The sequence below is a fragment of the Eurytemora carolleeae genome, unplaced genomic scaffold, assembly GCF_000591075.1.
Source record: "Eurytemora carolleeae unplaced genomic scaffold, Eaff_2.0 scaffold65, whole genome shotgun sequence".
Lineage (NCBI taxonomy): Eukaryota > Metazoa > Arthropoda > Copepoda > Calanoida > Temoridae > Eurytemora > Eurytemora carolleeae.
The window spans coordinates 90,125-108,895 of NW_019396032.1; the positions used below are offsets into that span (position 1 = coordinate 90,125).

The 18,771-nt window shown below is 36.5% G+C and overlaps 2 protein-coding genes across 2 annotated transcripts in view; one reads left to right on the top strand and one right to left on the bottom strand.

Moving 5' to 3' along the window:
• Positions 1 to 18,771, bottom strand: part of LOC111697073 (GATOR complex protein WDR24) — a 31,034-nt gene that overhangs the window by 10,660 nt on the left and 1,603 nt on the right. Inside the window, exons 5-18 of the mRNA XM_023466951.1 lie at positions 18,361 to 18,491; positions 17,822 to 17,914; positions 16,757 to 16,923; positions 15,760 to 15,896; positions 14,597 to 14,702; positions 13,988 to 14,178; positions 13,046 to 13,183; positions 11,330 to 11,439; positions 10,849 to 10,898; positions 9,344 to 9,466; positions 8,797 to 8,912; positions 7,545 to 7,713; positions 7,097 to 7,165; positions 5,307 to 5,434 (exon numbers count right to left, since the gene is read on the bottom strand). Coding sequence (XP_023322719.1) covers positions 5,307 to 5,434; positions 7,097 to 7,165; positions 7,545 to 7,713; positions 8,797 to 8,912; positions 9,344 to 9,466; positions 10,849 to 10,898; positions 11,330 to 11,439; positions 13,046 to 13,183; positions 13,988 to 14,178; positions 14,597 to 14,702; positions 15,760 to 15,896; positions 16,757 to 16,923; positions 17,822 to 17,914; positions 18,361 to 18,491 — 1,728 coding nt within the window. The remainder of the gene's footprint in view (positions 1 to 5,306; positions 5,435 to 7,096; positions 7,166 to 7,544; positions 7,714 to 8,796; positions 8,913 to 9,343; positions 9,467 to 10,848; positions 10,899 to 11,329; positions 11,440 to 13,045; positions 13,184 to 13,987; positions 14,179 to 14,596; positions 14,703 to 15,759; positions 15,897 to 16,756; positions 16,924 to 17,821; positions 17,915 to 18,360; positions 18,492 to 18,771) is intronic.
• On the top strand, positions 21 to 4,852 carry LOC111697106 (uncharacterized). The gene is made up of 11 exons (XM_023466998.1): positions 21 to 178; positions 429 to 516; positions 1,002 to 1,116; positions 1,515 to 1,612; positions 1,929 to 2,053; positions 2,114 to 2,178; positions 2,758 to 2,851; positions 2,979 to 3,077; positions 3,314 to 3,397; positions 3,680 to 3,777; positions 4,009 to 4,852. The coding sequence occupies exons 1-11, from the start codon at positions 93 to 95 to the stop codon at positions 4,254 to 4,256; spliced, it is 1,200 nt and encodes a 399-aa protein (XP_023322766.1). The 5' UTR covers positions 21 to 92; the 3' UTR covers positions 4,257 to 4,852.

Genomic DNA, 18,771 nt, shown 5'->3' on the forward strand with positions numbered 1-18,771 from the left:
TGGTCTAACGATTACACACTCTTATCTTGATAGTTTATTATCAAGTTTCATATGAAGTTAAGCTCCTGATAGGAACATGTTTAGATATAATAATGATGTTTCTACTGAGTACTATAATTGTACTCCTGCATGCCAGCCAAACCCTAGGCCATGGAAGACTAATGGAACCTCCAGCTAGGAAAAAAATCTAGCAGAATTTTTTGCTAACACTTATTATGATCCAAACTAGATATTGTAAACAAAATCGAATTTATGTCAAAATATATGTACGACGTTGCGTTCATTTAAAGAATGAGATCACAAAACTTTTTGAAATGGAGGATTTCAAGACCATTTTTTGCTAATCAATTGTAAAATAAAGTCTAAAACAAATTATCCATAAAATTGTGTCCCATTGATAATAAAAAAACATCTGATTTTTGGATCAGGAACTGCATGTGGAGATTTGGTTATCTGAACCCTATCAACTATAATGATAATGAGGTGTTCTGTGGCGGTGCTGCAAAACAATTCCAGGTAATTAAAAATACACCAGGGGTGTCCTGAGCACCGTGCAGTACTCCGGGTACATAAATGAAAGAAAAAAGATTATTTATGCACATTGTTGTGACGTATTAAAACACCGCACCAACTGCTATAATTGTAATGAACAAGACCTTTCCAGATATTAGGTAAACAAGATATATGGGGAGGGGGTGGTGTATATTAGGGCTGAGTTTGTGCCTGAATGCTTTATTTTTGTAATTTACAAGACCTTAAACAAGTTTCAGTTTCCATCTCACAAAATAACTTAAATACAGATATCTAAAAAGTCAGCGCCCAAAGCTAACTGGATTTATAATTGAGAGTAAGGAGTCATGGAAACAGCCAAAAAATGATATTTAAAAATTAACATATTGTAAATTATTAAAGGGTCTTCAACGTAATTCAATTCGACCCTGTATTTAAAGACAAAAACATATATCTTTGAATATTTCATGCCATTCATAACTTATCTTCAGGAGAACGGAGGCCAGTGTGGGGTGTGCGGGGATTCATGGGAGGTCCCTCATCCTCAACCTCATGAGACAGGAGGATTATATGGGAATGGAGTTATTGCCAAAACGTATCTAACAGGTGTAAATCCATGTCTTTGCCTTTGACATTCTGGTCTTATATCCCTTAATCTTTGGACTTAACATGGCAAGTCTTTCCTTTGCATTTGCCATGACCATTGACCTTTGCCGAAACTATTGTCATTGTCTTTTCCACATTCTTTGCCATAGCCAACGTCTTAAGATATTTTCCACAGCCGTTGCTGGGGAGTTATTGTCGTTGTAATTGCCATAGACTTTACCATTGCCTTATAATAGCCCTTTTCACTGCCTTGTCAATTGCCATTTCCACTGTCTTTTCAATTGCCTTCTCTATGGTCTTCTCCTTTGCGTTTGGCCTTGCTCAAAGCACATGCAATAGCCTTTACCATTGCCTTTGACTTCCCCTCTGCCTTCCCCTATTGAACAATGTTTAAATAGGAAGCTGGATTGAACTGGAGGTAGAACTGACCGCAAACCATAAAGGAAGATTTCAATTTAAACTCTGCCCAGTTAATGGAAGGGAAGAAGCAACACAGGTATTAATTTTAGTTATTCAAACATTTTTTCAAAAGCCAGAGTTTTGTAGTAAAAATGTGCAACAATTTTGGGAAATCATATAATTCAGAGCAGACCTTGACCGTTCCATTTAAAATAGGCAAAATCACAAAAAACTAAAAATGCGCAAACTCACTTAAATGTGTGCTTTCTAATAATCTGTAAAATGTTAAATTGCTATTTCTCAAAATGGACTCAAAATGAGATGTAGTATGGTAGGGGGAAAATAGAGGTCATGTGATCAGTGTTGGTAGGTAACAATGCATCAAAAAAGAATACTAAAGATTTGCTTTTCAGGATTGTCTGGACCAGAATATAATCCTGAGCCCTGACGGATCTGATAACTTCCCAATAGAAGTTTCAAAACAGAAAATAAATCTTAACTTCCGGGGCAAACTTCCCCAAGGATTAATCTGTACACGGTAAGAAGCTAAAATATTTGTTAAAAATATTATTATTCCCTTATCCTCTCTATTTGTCAGCTGCGTTCTACAATGGACTTGGAGAAGTGCTAATTCATGGGGTAATTGTGGTAATGGAACATCAGGTAGGCCAATAATTAGGTGTTTGTAAATGTGAAAATTTGATAACATTTAACCAAAAAAAACAATCAACCAGAAATAATTACGTAAGATCCTTTTTGACAAAATCTGATTGGTACAGTTTCTATACCCCTATAAATTGCAAACTTAATAAAACAAATCAAATTACTAACAAATTGCCGCGATTTAACAAAAAACAGTAACAGAACTAAAATATCTATTTTGTATAAAGTATAATTTTAAGCAATTTATTGTTTTTGGGACAATGTTGTTTTTGATAAAAGAGCTGTAAGCATAAATTCAAGTAATCCTCCTCCGTGAAAACAAACAAACAAGCAAGCAAGTAAGCAAGCAATCAACCATCATCCCGTAGAAGTCAGGGCTGAGACTTAGTCAAAAATAACCATAAAATATAGATACTATTGTACCATTTGGTTACGACACTAGTCTAGGGGGTTCAACTGTCAAAGATATCAACGCCATATATACAACAGTACATTTAAAACTTTAGTCTGATCAAAAATATGGAAAATAAATTGGACATTGCCATTTTTCCATGAAGGGTCACTAACAGTCCCTTTAAGGTTTAGGATGCGGGCCTCAGGAGACCTTTAGAAACTGTGCAGATGTGAGTATCGTCAGTTCTCCACTATTTCTACCGGAGACGGATAACCCAAGGAAAATCAAAAATACTAAAATTTAACACCGCCCCCCCCCCAAGAAAAAATCTTCCATATCTGAAATAAAAATGTTAGGGAAATAATTAAAAAACTTCAAATTTCTTAACTTTTGATAATTTGTCCAGGGCTATTTTTGTGTCTGACAAATCTGGACGAGGAAGACGACCTCTTGTAGTTAGAAGTCAGGTTTGCGTCTCAACCGATGCATACAGGATGTACCACAGGAATATACCATTCAACCAATTAACTTTTAACACTTTTTTATAATTATATGAAAATAATTTCTATTTTTAAATTAAGTCTTAAATATGTTTGCTTTCACTAATAATAAAAAAACACATTCTCAACATTGTATCTGTGATATATCAATTAAATGTTTCTCCCGTTTGTGTTGGCACTTGTAGCTAAAAAGTGAAAGACAAAAATAAACTTTAGTTTGGTTCGAATGTGATAAACAAAGAATGTCGGATTGGTGTCAACTGAACTGTTTGGCCTACCCCTCGAACTGTCCCCCTGCAATATGTAAATGTCTGGATACATGCAGGTTAGCCCTATATAATTTATACATAAAAGAAAAAGCATTCTGTGAATATTTTTATTTGTTATGGTAACTTTTTAAGGAGTGCAAAAGCACTGAATTTAAGTTTAAATGGATATTCTAAAAAATGCATTTTCAAAAATCCTAAACAACTAAAGAGCAGAAATGTGATAGTGACCTGCCTACAAAAAATGCATACATGATGTAGCACCGTTCTAAAGGAGAATTTTTGATTTTTTTTCTCTTTAGTTAGTAAAAATGTCCTTAAACCTTTTTGTTTTTGATTAGTGCATTGCCCGGAACCAACCTGACTGATTTTGAGTGTAACAAAAGATGCCTCAGATATCCTCACACAGAGCAATGTCCCAAGGAATGCAATTGTACAGGTATGAAAGAATTAGACAGAATTTTATTATAACAATGACATTAGATAATTCCTAGGCCCTAATAAGAAAGATTTGAGAATTATCATAAAAACCCGGAAGAGTAAAATATTGACCCCCCCCCCCACACAATTTCAAGAAAAAGCATTTATTGACTCAAAATTTCAAAATTTCACTTATATTTTTCTATATTTTAGTAGCAATAAATGATATTGAATAATATGATGTATTTAGGAGGAGAATCAATTGAAGATGAATTTGTCATAATTGAAAATTCTATCTTCACAGATGAAGTTGCTGCTAAATCCTCGAAACAAGCTGCAGCTAAAACAGTTACCTCTAGTACAGTACAGTACAATAAACCAGTTAGTTCCAGTCCAGTCCAGTACAATAAACCAGTTCTTGTACCAACAGTGTACAGTCCTCTAATCCATCCAATTTATAAACTTCCCTTGAGAGTATACCAATACCTCGTTAAGTAATATGGCATAAGCTTCATGAGTAACCTACAGTGAGACCCAAAATATTGTGGAATAGGATGACGACATTTAAGCAATCTTTAATGTCTTTGATGTAACTAAAAAGCAAACAGGTTTACCAATAACTTTGAGTTAATTTGAAAATCAACTTTCAAAATCACAACTTAAACCTTCCTATTCGACGTTCATTAAAAGAAATTTGTTATAATTTTATGTGAAAAAAATCCTCAAAACTTAAGAATCTCAAAATCTTCCAAACCGCATGAAATCATGTAGATTGAAATAATTCAAGATCTAGTTGAATAAATTGTATACTGTTCTGGTGATGTTATGCAATCTTAATATCATAATTTAAAAACATGTTATTTTATGTAAAATTATACATCTAGTAAAACAAACGTATAAAACCAGTTCTGAATGTCAAAATAATCATTAATGCGCTAAAAAGATAAATAAATAAATTCTAGCTGTAGTGCCCGGCGTTTCCCGTGGAATTGAAAAGCAATAATTTTGAAAAAAACGAATAAAAATTTATTTTTCTTTCTTAGTCTATGTGGTACCCATGGGCTTCTTAAAAAATGTCAGCCCTTTAGGTCCTGCCTTTTAGCCAGCTATAGCTGGCATTTATATATATATATATATATATGAGCAAAGTTTGGTTTATTAACATAACTTATTCTTTACTAAAATATTAAATCCTAAGCCTGATTAGTGATCATGCATATATACTCATAAAACTGTGTACGTACTAGGAAGGCGATATTAAAGCAAGCTTATGTTAATTAATGTTGTTTAAAAGCAAATAGTTTTACCAAATGTTTTAAAATCAGCTTATAAAGTGAAAATGGGCCTGTGTTCACTGCACAATTGTTGTATATAATGTTCAATGGATTATTTAAAATCAAAACTTGTGTCTAACAGTCATCTTCCATTTCCATATTTGTATGTTTACCACTGTACAATGTTTGAAAAAAACCGACATAGAAGAAGCAAAGAAGGATTTTTCCAACTTTAGGTTTGTATACTCTAGATCGGTTGAGAATCCAGTCCTACCTCATTAGCTTTAGTAAAAAGCTGAAGGCGCTGTAGGAGTTCTATATAGGAGAAGAACCAGTGCTCCAGGGTAGTTTCAGCCACCAGACCTTTAACTTGACATCCACCTTCATTACCTCGTGTACCACCTAGAACAAAGACCTTTAACTTGACATCCACCTTCATTACCTCGTATACCACCGGTAACATATACCTTAAACTTGACATCCACCTTCATTACCTCGTGTACCACCATTATCATAGACCTTTAACTTGACATCTACCATCATTACCTCGTATACCACCTATAACATATACCTTTAACTTGACATCCACTTTCATTTCCTCGTATACCACCTGTAACATATACCTTTACCTTGACATCCACCTTCAATACCTCGTATACCACCTGTAACATATACCTTTAACTTGACTTCCACCTTCAATACCTCGTATTCCACCTATAACATAGACCTTTAACTTGACATCTACCTTCATTACCTCATATTACCAGCTAGAACATAGACCTTTAACTTGAAATCCACCTTCATTACCTCGTATACCACCTATAACATAGACCTTTAACTTGACATCTACCTTCATTGACTAGTATACCACCTATAACATAAGACCTTTAACTTGACATCCACCTTCATAACCTCGTATACCACCATTAACATAGACCTTTAACTTGACATCCACCTTCATTACCTCGTATACCACCTATAACATAGACCTTTAACTTGACATCCACCTTCAATACCTCGTATACCACCTAGAACATAGACCTTTAACTTGACATCCACCTTCATTCATAAATCTGTAATTCACAAAAGTGAGAATATCTAAATCGTCCTTAAAGGGACTGTAAGCGTAATTTCAAGTGACCCTCCATGCAAAAGTGGTAAAGTCCGATATACATAGGTACTCTTAGAAGCTTTTTCTGTTCAAGTAAGAATTATTTATCAATGTTTATACTTCTAAACCTAATTATTTTCAATTGTGGTTTCACTACAGAAGTGGTTCACACATTTTTACAGCATGAAATAAATTTAGGAATTAAACACTTTAAATCATAAAAATACTACAATATCTTCCACATGTGAATCGGACAGTGCTATCGTTGCATGGAGGGTCACTTGAAATTACCCTTACCATCCCTTTAATACACTCTAGACCTACCTGTTAGAACAAGGTACAAGCTGACCACAGTCTGAACACTCTAGACCTACCTATTAGAACAAGGTACATGCTGACCACAGTCTGAACACTCTAGACCTACCTGTTAGAACAATGTACATGCTGACCGCAGTCTGAACATTCTAGACCTACCTATTAGAACAAGGTACATGCTAACCACAGTCTGAACACTCTACGACAATACACACAGACTACTGATATTTGTTATATTCAGGAGTCTGATGATTGACAGCTGTGGTGTGACCAGCCACAGCAGAGCATCACTTCGTGATGTTTGACCCCTGGGGTGCCTTAAGACAATACTTCTGTACTTATCTTATTTTATCAATGTGTCTTGTGCGCCCCAGAGGACAATCATCCAGAAGCTCTGCTGTTACAGAAAGAATGAAGATCTGCCGGGATATGTAACCATCTATTTGTTTGCTACCCGTTGGTCTCCTTCCATACAGAGAATATTCCCCGAAGAGAAGGATAGCAAGGTGAGCTGTTTCCACACTATCGCTAGAACTACCTCTTAGAACAAGGTACATGCTGACCTTAGTCTGAACACTCTAGACCTACCTGTTAGAACAAGGTACATGCTGACCACAGTTTGAACACTCTAGACCTACCTGTTAGAACAAGGTACATGCTGACAGCAGTCTGAACATCTCCATTTTCCGCAAACCAAACCAAAGTATCTAAATTTTAAAAAGAATTCACAATAAAAGTTTACCAAAAGCTACAACACTCCTAAAGACGTATATTTACTCTAGACTTAAACAAGTGTTTACAAAACCTAATGAAATCAGCGTCAGGGTTTTCGGCTAAAAAATTAAGTTAAAGGGGGAGAAGAGAAGGGGAGGGGTTCAAACCCAAAAAATACTCTGCAAAGAAGTCAAAATTCTACTTTTTTCTTTGAACCCCTGGCCTCTGCCCTTCATACATATTACTTGTATACAAAAGCAAAAAACATCAACTTGAAACGAGAAACGCAACTCCCCATCTCTGAGACTACGCCCCGGTCATCCTCGACCTGGTATAACCAGGAGGGCCAGGTCGCCTGATATAGTTCCCTACCTGATATATCCGGGAGGTGGTTCCATGTAGTTCTAGTATCTCCAGCATGTATCCCCCACACTACCACAGCGCTTGTCTTATCCTCCACAGTAACTGTCTGTAGAGCAAGGTCACCCTCTCCTTCAACACCTACCACTAGATCCTCTTCACGACCTCCTTCTAGGATCTCCTAGAGATATTAATATTTAATCCAACCCTCCTTCAAGACCCTAGAGATATTAATATTTACTCCAACACTCTTTCTAGGATCTCCTAGTCCTGCCTATCTCTGTTTCTAGTCCAACCTGTCTCTGCTCCTAGTCCAACCTGTCTCTGTTCCTAGTCCAACCTGTCTCTGCTCCTAGTCCAACCTGTCTCTTCTCCTAGTCCAACCTGTCTCTGCTCCTAGTCCAACCTGTCTCTGCTCCTAGTACTACCTGTCTCTGCTCCTGGTCCTACCTGTCTCTGCTCCTAGTCCTACCTATCTCTGCTTCTAGTCCAACGTTTCTCTGCTCCTTGTCCAACCAGTCTCTGCTCCATGTCCAACCTGTCTCTGCTCCTAGTTCTACCTGTCTCTGTTCCTACTCCTGCCTATCTCTGTTCCTAGTCCAACCTGTCTCTGCTCCTAGTCCAACATGTCTCTTCTCCTAGTCCAACCTGTCTCTTCTCCTAGTCCAACCTGTCTCTGCTCCTAGTCCATATCATATCATATCATATCATACAGCTAGGGATGCGTCCAACAGCTCCTTGACCTACAAGGGGTATGCCATCACAATCCCCTAGTACTACCTGTCACTGCTCCTGGTCCTACCTGTCTCTGCTCCTAGTCCTACCTATCTCTGTTCCTAGTCCTACCTGTCTCTGCTCCTAGTCCAACCTGTCTCTGCTCCTAGTCCAACCTGTCTCTGCTCCTAGTACTACCTGTCTCTGCTCCTGGTCCTACCTGTCTCTGCTCTTAGTTCTACCTTTCTCTGTTCCTAGTCCTACCTGTCTCTGCTCCTACTCCTGCCTATCTCTGCTTCTAGTTCAACCTGTCTATGCTCCTTGTCCAACCAGTCTCTGCTCCATGTCCAACTTGTCTCTGCTCCTAGTCCTACCTGTCTCTGCTCCTAGTCCTACCTGTCTCTGCTCCTAGTCCTACCTGTCTATGCTCCTTGTCCAACCAGTCTCTGCTCCATGTCCAACTTGTCTCTGCTCCTAGTCCTACCTGTCTCTGCTCCTAGTCCTACTTGTCTCTGCTCCCATTCCTACCTGTCTCTGTTCCTAGTCCTACCTGTCTCTGCTCGAATGCTTCTGATGGTAGAATCCAGTCCCTGCTATTATCTTGTGCTTCTCCTCCTGCTCCTCCAGCTCCTCCCTCCAGGCTAACTAGGTGCTCTACTCCCATACCTGGACAAAAATAATATTATTTATCAATTTAGAATAGTGTAAAATACTTCTGCCAAATCATACTGAAAACGATTGAAGATGTAACCTTGTCTTTAAAAAAGGTAAAAATAATTGACCGGCAAGCTGATTGTAAAGGAAAACTGACCGGCAAACTAGAGATAAAATAAAACTGACTGGTAAGCTAATGAGGAAAGAAAACTGACCGGTAAGCTAATGACGAAAGAAAATTAACCGGCAAGATAGTGATAAAAGTTAACTGACCACCAAACTAGTGATAAAAGACAACTGACCACCAAACTAGTGATAAAAGAAAACTAACAGGTAAGATGGTGATAAAAGAAAACTAACCAGGAAGCAAGAGATAAAAGAAAATGACTGGCAAGCTAGATATAAAACTGACTCTACAAGCTAAGGTTAAAATATAAACTGACCAGCAAGCTCTGCGTCCCCAAAGAAATCTCCTGTAATGGTTGCAATGGTGTATCCGCTAGCAATATCAGTCAAAGTTCTGCAGTTCTCATTCTCAGATTCACTCTCGCTCTCAGAGCTGTTCCCTAAACATTATATTCCTCTCTCTCTCTTACTCCTAGTGTACCCATTATTAATCTTTTAGTATTTTCTCCAGTGCTTAGGATCTATTTAATTTTGATGCGGATCCGGATCTTGGATCCGCACTGGAAAAAAATGGATCCTGATCCGGATCCAGGTCATTTCTTTAAGATTTACTGAATTTTTATAACAAAAATAATTTTCAAATTTTTTGTTTTATTTTTCTCGCTTATTTTTATTCTAAAACCAATTAGAAATGAGGAAATTTTTATAATCTCGCTTTTTTCAAAAGTTCAGATTTGGATTTTAGGAGAAAAAAGTTTTTTTTTTGCAGTTTTTGGTTGATATTTTACCCCTTGGATCCGGATCCGTGGATCCGCATATTTTTGCGGATCCGGATCCAGGAAGCCAAAATCTTGCGAATCCAACGGATCCGAATCCTAAGCACTGAATTTCTCTAAGTTTAAGTTTTGATATCCTATCAAGAAACTGATGATTTAAAAACGGGAAAATACTCTAGATTGATGCTAATTTTAAAAGGGAATGCAAACGAAATTTTAAGTAACCCTCCATTGCTAAAGTGCCGATTCACAACGGTACCTTTGAAACCTTAATTTGGGCAATAATGTGGAAGATAGCGTCTTTTTTTTCTGACTTGAAGTGGGGTTTATTCTCATAATTTCGCCATTATTTCTGAAGCAAGAAATATGCGAGTCACTTTTGAAGAACCGCAAATGAAAATGAAAAGTTTTCTATCACCAAAGTATGATTTCTAGTTCATTCTTCATCAGAAAAACTTTAAATCTAATAGAAAACGGTATCGTTGTGATTCAGACGTGACACTCTTGAAATGGAGGTTCACTTCATTTCGACATTAGCTTACCATCCTAATCAAAATCCGTACTAAATCTCCCAAGAACAGCAATAAATAAAAAACAAGGACTTCCCTCCCCCCACCCTTATATTTAAAACAATCTTAGAGAAACATGGCTGCGAGAGCGAGTCTCACCAATCGTAGAATTCACAAGATAATTAAGATTCATATAGACAATCTAGTAGAACTTACTTGTGCGGAATTCACAAGATAATTAAGATTCATATAGACAATCTAGTAGAACTTACTTGTGCGGAATTCACAAGATAATTAAGATGCATATAGACAATCTAGTAGAACTTACTTGTGCGGAATTCACAAGACAATTAAGGTTCATACAGACAATCTATTAGAACTTACTGGACCGGAATGCACAAGATAATTAAGGTTCATTTATACAATCTAGTAGAACTTACTGGAACGGATCCGTTTTTGGGGGACGGATCCTTTTGGCAATGCAAAATACACAAAACCACAAGTTGAAGTATTAGTGAAATAATTTCGAGTACGAACCTGACACATTCCTAGACTGTTGCCTGTTTGATTGTTTCCCAGACTGTGATCTAAATATTTAAGCATTTTTTAAGGGGACTATTGACGCAATTTTAGGTGGTACGTTAATAAAAAAAATGACCGATTCACAGGGCTTTAAAACTTTTTTTTTGAGTGACGATCATGATTCTTCATCTAATTTCTGTCAATTTTCTTCATGGTCTCTGCAGCCTTAATCCGCATGTCGCTTATGATGAAAAACTAATAGTGAAAATTGTTTCACTCCGAAAAGTCCACTTTTTTTATCAGACAAAGGGTAAAAGCTTTGACACAATTCAATTTTAAAATTGATTTTGATTTTAAAGTTGATTAAAGTTTCAAAGAAATCTAAAGGAAAAGATTACGAACAAACACACAATGATAGCTACCTAACCCTAGAAATCCTCTCTCAGACCTCTTCATTCCGCCCCGCCCCAGATCTACATAAATAGGACACACCTACCTTAGCCTGGAGACACGCCCTCGGGCCTCCTCATCCTGCCCCGCCCCCAGATCTCCAGAAATAGGACACACCTCAGACTTAGCGCAGGCGTAGATAGTTTTCAAAATCGTCTACAAACAAACGGTAGTTCAATTTTTAAAAACAAACAAATTTGAAGCTTGAAAGAAAGATTTAAATCGTCAACTCTCCCTTACAACACCTTTTAAAACGATTAGGTCAGTTAAATAATTTGTCCAACATCCCACGCTCTGTATGGTCTCATGCACGTAGAGAGATTAATTACTATATCTACTAAGATACTTTAATTGTAAGGGGGGGGGGGGTTGTATAGTGACAGTGTTAAAAAAGGATTTTAAATGGGACTCGACTTTGCCCTTCTGGGGTTTAACTTTAACATATCTTCAGATCAATATCACATGTAGTATCTTTGGTGCCCCTTTCTTTAGTTTGCCCGGGGCTACAGACGAGCTCTCTCTCCTACAGGGTGTCCCACGAAACATGACAGTATCAAGACGACGTGATCGCTATCTCCGGAAATAAAATAAAAATAAAGCTTTTCAAAATTTTGGGTTTCTTTAATAAAATTGAATTCTGAACGAAATTCTTAATATCTGCGGTAATATTGACAACACAATTCTTTCAGGCTTTACTTTGGAAATGCCTGGACTAGAAGAATTTTGCTACATGCTAAAGTAGGTTGACTAATGAATGTCACAAATACATTCAAAGATCAAAGACTACTTTTCAGTTGTATTGCTACCATCATGTTTCGTGGGACACCCTGTAGTTCTAGTATCATAAATCAGTTCATTCATCATCGGTCATTCCAGCAGGCGTAAATATATAATTACAAAACTTGTGAGGCCCAGATATAAGATCAGATACAACAATAATTTCTTTTAAGGGATGTTAGCGATATTTTTAGAACATATCTGACATCAGTTCATATTCATTAACAAATAACAATAACGATTAAAAGAATAAAATTAAATATAGCAAAAACAAAAACAAAACAAAAACAAAAACAAAAACAAAAACCAAAACCAAAAAACAATAACAATGCAATTACGAAAAAAAGATCTTACAGAGACAAAAATTCATTTAAGATAATCTAACAAAAGAATTAAGTCTTTGCCACAAATTCAGATATTCGAATCCCTTCTATCTCTACAACCCGATGGTGTAAACCTTTGATATTTCAAACTTGAACCATTTTATTTACATTGGGTTGCAAAAAGTAGGGATTAGAACAAGGGCGTATACAGAAATAAATGTGGGGGAGGGGCAAGATTTGCGCGAAGCGCAAAAATTTTTTTTGCCCCCCCCCTAGGAGCTCCTAGAGGGGGGGCCAAATTCGAACTGTAAATTCATAACACTTGGCTTCTTGGATATCAGGCATAAGTATAAGATACTTAAAAGGCACACATACAACCCATGCCCCCCCCCCTGTATACGCCCTTGGATTAGAAAATTACGGTTCTTTTTGGCGAAGACTTAACTCCTTAATCGGTAATTAAAGAAGTGTGTGTACTAAGAGTGAAGAAAAGGCAATAATTATTTTTTTTAAACCCCAAAAAAAACCAAAAAAGTCCACTTACAGGTGTTTTTTTTAAAAGTGGGTTTTATTGTGGTTTTTTGGGTGTTTTTTATGCAAACCCTGTGGAAAGGGGGGGAGAGTTATAAAATAAATTCCGACCTGTTCTAAATCGTACTCACCCAGGTTAAAGAGACCTGCTCGCGACCCATCTTCATCGCCACCTTGGCGTTGATATCGCAGAGCTCTGATAAGGTTCCATCTACAACCCTGTACCCTTCAGCTATACCTCGGATAGTATCCTCTTCAGACAATAAACCCTTAATATAAATATATAAAGGGACTGTTGACTTAATTTCAAGTAATTCTCCATCTGACGAGGCATGTCAATGTTCCATCCACAGTACTATTGTCTGCTCAAAGAACATTGACTATTTACAATCGTGATTTCTCTAGAAAAGAGAAATGCTGATTTAAGAACATGAATATTAACATGAACATGAACATGAACATGAACATGAACATGAACATGACCATGACCATGAACATGAACATGAACATGACCATGACCATGACCATGACCATGAACATGAACATGAACATGAACATGAACATGAACATGAACATGAACATGAACATGAACATGAACATGAACATGAACATGAACATGAACATGAACATGAACATGAACATGAACATGAACATGAACATGAACATGAACATGAACATGAACATGAACATGAACATGAACATGAACATGAACATGAACATGAACATGAACATGAATATTAAAATGAACATGAACATGAACATGAACATGAACATGAACATGAACATGAACTTGAACATGAACATGAACATGAACATGAACATGAACATGAACATGAACTTGAACATGAACATGAACATGAACATGAACATGAACATGAAGGAAATTGTCAGAATTCAACACTGTTTAAGATGGGAAACTGACGATATCCTACTCAGTGTTTCTCAGATGAAAGTTTCAACTGTTGCAAATCAAGCATAGGACTATTTGAAAAGAAGTTTACTTGAAATTACGCCGTTAATTTTTTTTTTGGGCCGGTTCGCCATCCCTGGAAATCCAAAACTAAGTATCTTACCTTGCTGGCTGAGTAGAGGCAGAGTTTACTTTTACACATTCTGAATAATTCAGTGAGAGGGATATTCTTCCGCTGCATCTTGTTTCCCAGCAGAGGGATTATAGCGTTGTCTGCTCGAACCATGTGGCGCGAAGCATGAGTAATTTCACCGCGGGAGTTCATGCTTAATCCAACAGGATTCGCTTTATCTCCTTAAAAAAATGCTTGCAAAAATCTTTCAGATTGTGATATAGTGAGAACCAGTAACCTCTAGAATATAAATACGACTTTTAGTTATGACTTTAATTAACCCAATGAACATGTGACACAGCAATTGTGCAGTGTAAGCAGACACATTTCACTATATACGTGTTTTAATAAGACTCTAGAAACTATTGCTTTCAAACATCAAATACACTTAATTATTAATGTAGCGTCGTCTTCCAATTCCACAATTTTATGGTTCTCACTGTGAGTTAATGTGTAAAATGCATGCTGCCTTGCATTATTTTAATAAAACAAAATGATCAGCTAACACTCTTCCCATAAAACTAATGAGTTATAACGGGGATCACCCCCCCCCCCACCCTAAATAAAGTCCCCGTCAAAAGCTGCTGTTTAACTACTAACCTGGTCTAGCTGCATCAGTGAACACGTGATGAAAGAGTGTTCCATCTTTACTTGTAGAAATCATTATATGTGGATCACCCCGCCACGCTATATCTGTTGTTACATCCTTAACAATATTTGTTATTCAATTAGTTTAATTTTTCTAGCTCACATAATACAGTCACAAGAGTCAAGCCACTTTTTAAAAGTATTTGTAAGCGTAATTTCATGTGACCCACAATGCAAAGATGCCAATGCCCAATACACAACGGTACCCTTGAAATCTTACTGATTGGAGATAACGTCGTTTTTCTGATTCGAAAATTATTAATTCTGATTATCCACGTTTCTATGAGCAAGAAATGCCCAAGTCATAGATAAAATCTATATTTTTGAAGAGAAACTACATATGAAATAAACTGTTTAAAAACAAAACATAGATAAAATCTATATTTTTGCAGAGAAAATACATATGAAAATAAACCGTAAAAAAAACATAGATAAAATCTATATTTTTGCAGAGAAACTACATATGAAATAAACTGTTTAAAAAACAGAACATAGATATAATCTAAACAAGATCAGACCAAGTTGCGAATTGGGCATTGTCATCTATGCACGGAGAATAACTTGAAATTACGCTCTTAACGATTATCAAAACAGAAGTTAAAAGAACTTACTTTATGATTATCAAAACTAAAGTTAAAAGAATTTACTTTATGATTATCAAAACAAAAGTCAAAAGAACTTACTTTATGATTAACAAGAAAAAAGTTAAAAGAACTTACTTTATGATTATCAAAACAGAAGTTAAAAGAACTTGCTTTATGATTATCAAAACAGAAGTTAAAAGAACTTACTTTATGATTACCAAGACAAAAGTTAAAAGAACTTACTTAATGATTATCAAAACAAAAGTTAAAAGAACTTACTTTATGATTAACAAAACAGAAGTTAAAAGAACTTACTTTATGATTAACAAAACAAAAGTTAGGAGAACTTACTTTATGATTAACAAAACAGAAGTTAAAAGAACTTACTTTATGATTAACAAAACAAAAGTTAAAAGAACTTACTTTATGATTAACAAAACAGAAGTTAAAAGAACTTACTTTATGATTAACTAAACAAAAGTTAAAAGAACTTACTTTATGATTAACAAAACAAAAGTTAAAAGAACTTACTTTATGATTATCAAAAGATGCGAATGGAACGAATGGTCGTTTAATATCCCAGACATGAATAGCTGAATCCACGACTAGAGAGGAACTACTCAGATAATCTTTCCTTTGAGGTCTCCACTTTACCCTCCCGACAGAACCTTGACAGGGAAATACCATGATTAGGAATTAGAGACGGTACTCCATTTGTATATGTAACATTCAGAAAATGTTATTGTTTACGCGGTAATTGTACATCAGACACAGACAAATATTTCTTATTCAAATGGAGTACCCGTCTGCAAAGCATGTATAATCATATGGTAGGGGGAACCGCGTCAGTTATATCTCCCTTCTATTCCTTACTCCCTGGAGAAGGTTCAAATCATGGATAAGGATTATGTATCAGAATCAGCATCTTTGTCAAGATCAGGTTAGGGGGAGGTTTAGATCATGATCAAAGATTCTATATTAAAATCAATATCTTGATCTTGATTAGGATCAGCAATTAAGGTTTAGGTATTACTATCATATCAGGTTCAGGATCAGGATAAAGGATTAGCAGCGGGGATCATCAGAATATTTGCTGAGAGGTGGAAACTCTTGTATTGTGGATATAGAGATTAATGCTTCATCGTAATCGTTTGTTAATCTCCAGATTATCTTAATCTTTTAATCTTATATTAGATCTAGACTCCTAATCAGGAATCAAGGCTTTGATACCAGAATCAGTGGCCGAATTTAAAGAATTTGAGCGGCGGTTTAAATGTAAGCCACGGTTTAAATATGGTTGGTTCCACTTAAAATTGTATCAAATGTTTCAAGATTTAAGCCGGCGCTTAATTTAAACCGGGTTTGGGCGGATTTAAACCACGGCTCAAATTCTTTCAATTCCATCTCAGGATGAGGAGCATCGATAAGTGAATTATTATTAGAATCAGATATTAAAAAACATAATAAAATTTCAACAGATCTTGTTATTTTGCTCCACCAACTGCCATTAATCATATTTGTTTAATACCTATGGTATAGATGGTGTGTTCAGGTTCATGCCTGGGTCCCCCCTTGGACGTGTCCCAGACCTTGATAGTCTTATCCCTGCCCCCGGTAGCCAACCAGTTCCTCTGCTCAGGGTGCCAGTCACAGGCAAATACAAGACTACTATGTGCTGGCCAGTGTTTTTCACATCTAGATACAGTTTTAATTTTTAAATACCTCCCGTTTCTTTTTGAGTGTACGTCTGTGTCCATATTTTTTTACTATTAATTGACCGCCTCCTCAGCATGCTTGCTGAACCCATAATTAAAACACGATAGTGTCGTTCAGCAATGTTCTAGCTTTATAGAAGATTGTTTTTGTTGATATCTGATTTTTTTATCCAACCCAAATAATTCTATCTGTGTGTTCTCCGCAAAGCATTAAGTTCTAGAAGTCTGTTCTCCACACCCCCAATAATTCTACCTGTCTGTTCTCCCAATAGTTCTACCTGTCTGTTCTGCCAATAGTTCTACCTGTCTGTTCTCCCAATAGTTCTACCTGTCTGTTCTCCCAATAATTATACCTGTCTGTTCTCCCAATAGTTCTACCTGTCTAATCTCCCAATAGTTCTACCTGTCTGTTCTCTCAATAGTTCTACCTGTCTGGTCTCCCAATAGTTCTACCTGTCTGGTCTCCCAATAGTTCTACCTGTCTGTTCTCCCAATAGTTCTACCTGTCTGTTCTCCCAATAGTTGTACCTGTCTGTTCTCCCAATAGTTCTACCTGTCTGTTCTCCCAATAGTTCTACCTGTCTATTCTCCCAATAGTTCTACCTGTCTGTTCTCCCAATAGTTCTACCTGTCTGTTCTCCCAATAGTTCTACCTGTCTGTTCTCCCAATATTTCTACCTGTCTGTTCTCCCAATAGTTCTACATGTCTGTTCTCCCAATAGTTCTACCTGTCTGTTCTCCAAATAGTTCTACCTGTCTGGTCTCCCAATAGTTCTACCTGTCTGTTCTCCCAATAGTTCTACCTGTCTGTTCTCCCAATAGTTCTACCTGTCTGTTCTCCCAATAGTTCTACGTGTCTTTTCTCCCAATAGTTCTACCTGTCCGTTCTTCGCATATCCCAGAGTTGAATTTGACCATTCTCCGATACTGCTGCAAACTGCCAGTATTGATGAGGGTTAAACTGGACATCTCTATATAAAACATTTTTTAAACAGAAACCTTTACATTTTTAGAAAACTTTTTATTATTATTTTATTTCACAGAGAAAGAATTTGACTAATGTGAACAGATACAACCTAATCTTTCCTTCTAATTGGATCCGACCCATCCTCTCTCTCTTTCAACCCAACCGTTCCCATCACATTCAACCCAATCCAACCAAAACTAAACCAATCAAATTCTTTCCATCTCTTTCAACCATTCTTTCTCTGTTTATGTCAAATTCAACCTAACCTTTCACATCTTTTTCAACCCAAGCCAACCAAAGCCAACCCAAGCCTACCAAAGCCAACTCAAGCAAATCCTTCCCATCTCTTTCAACACTTCCCATCTATTTCCAAGCCAAACTCAACCTTACAGTTTAACTCTTCTCATATCCTTCAACCCAACCTTCCCTTTAAGAAAACGTGGTATTAACCTGACACTCTCTGCATGTGATTGAAAGACTAGAGTAGGTTGTGAATGATCAGTTCTAAGATCAAAAAGACGAAGAGTTCCATCTTGTGATCCAGTGATGAGATTATGGGCCTCTGTTGGATGAAAGTTAACCTTTAAATCAAACCAAATCAAAGTTTATAAAATTATATAATATTATGACTAAAGTAAGGCCTTACATTTCAAACCCGTTTTGAATGAACCCCGTAAATTTCATAAATTTCATGAAATTTAAAATAAAAAATTGGATTTCAACATCCAAGCTTGATATCTCAGTAATCAATATGTTTTCTCCACAAACATAAAAACCAGGGGAAAGCGGGATATTCAAAGCTTTGGGTACATTAGTTAAAAATTTGGGGGTTCAATCCTTATATGGTACTTTCCCCCTTTA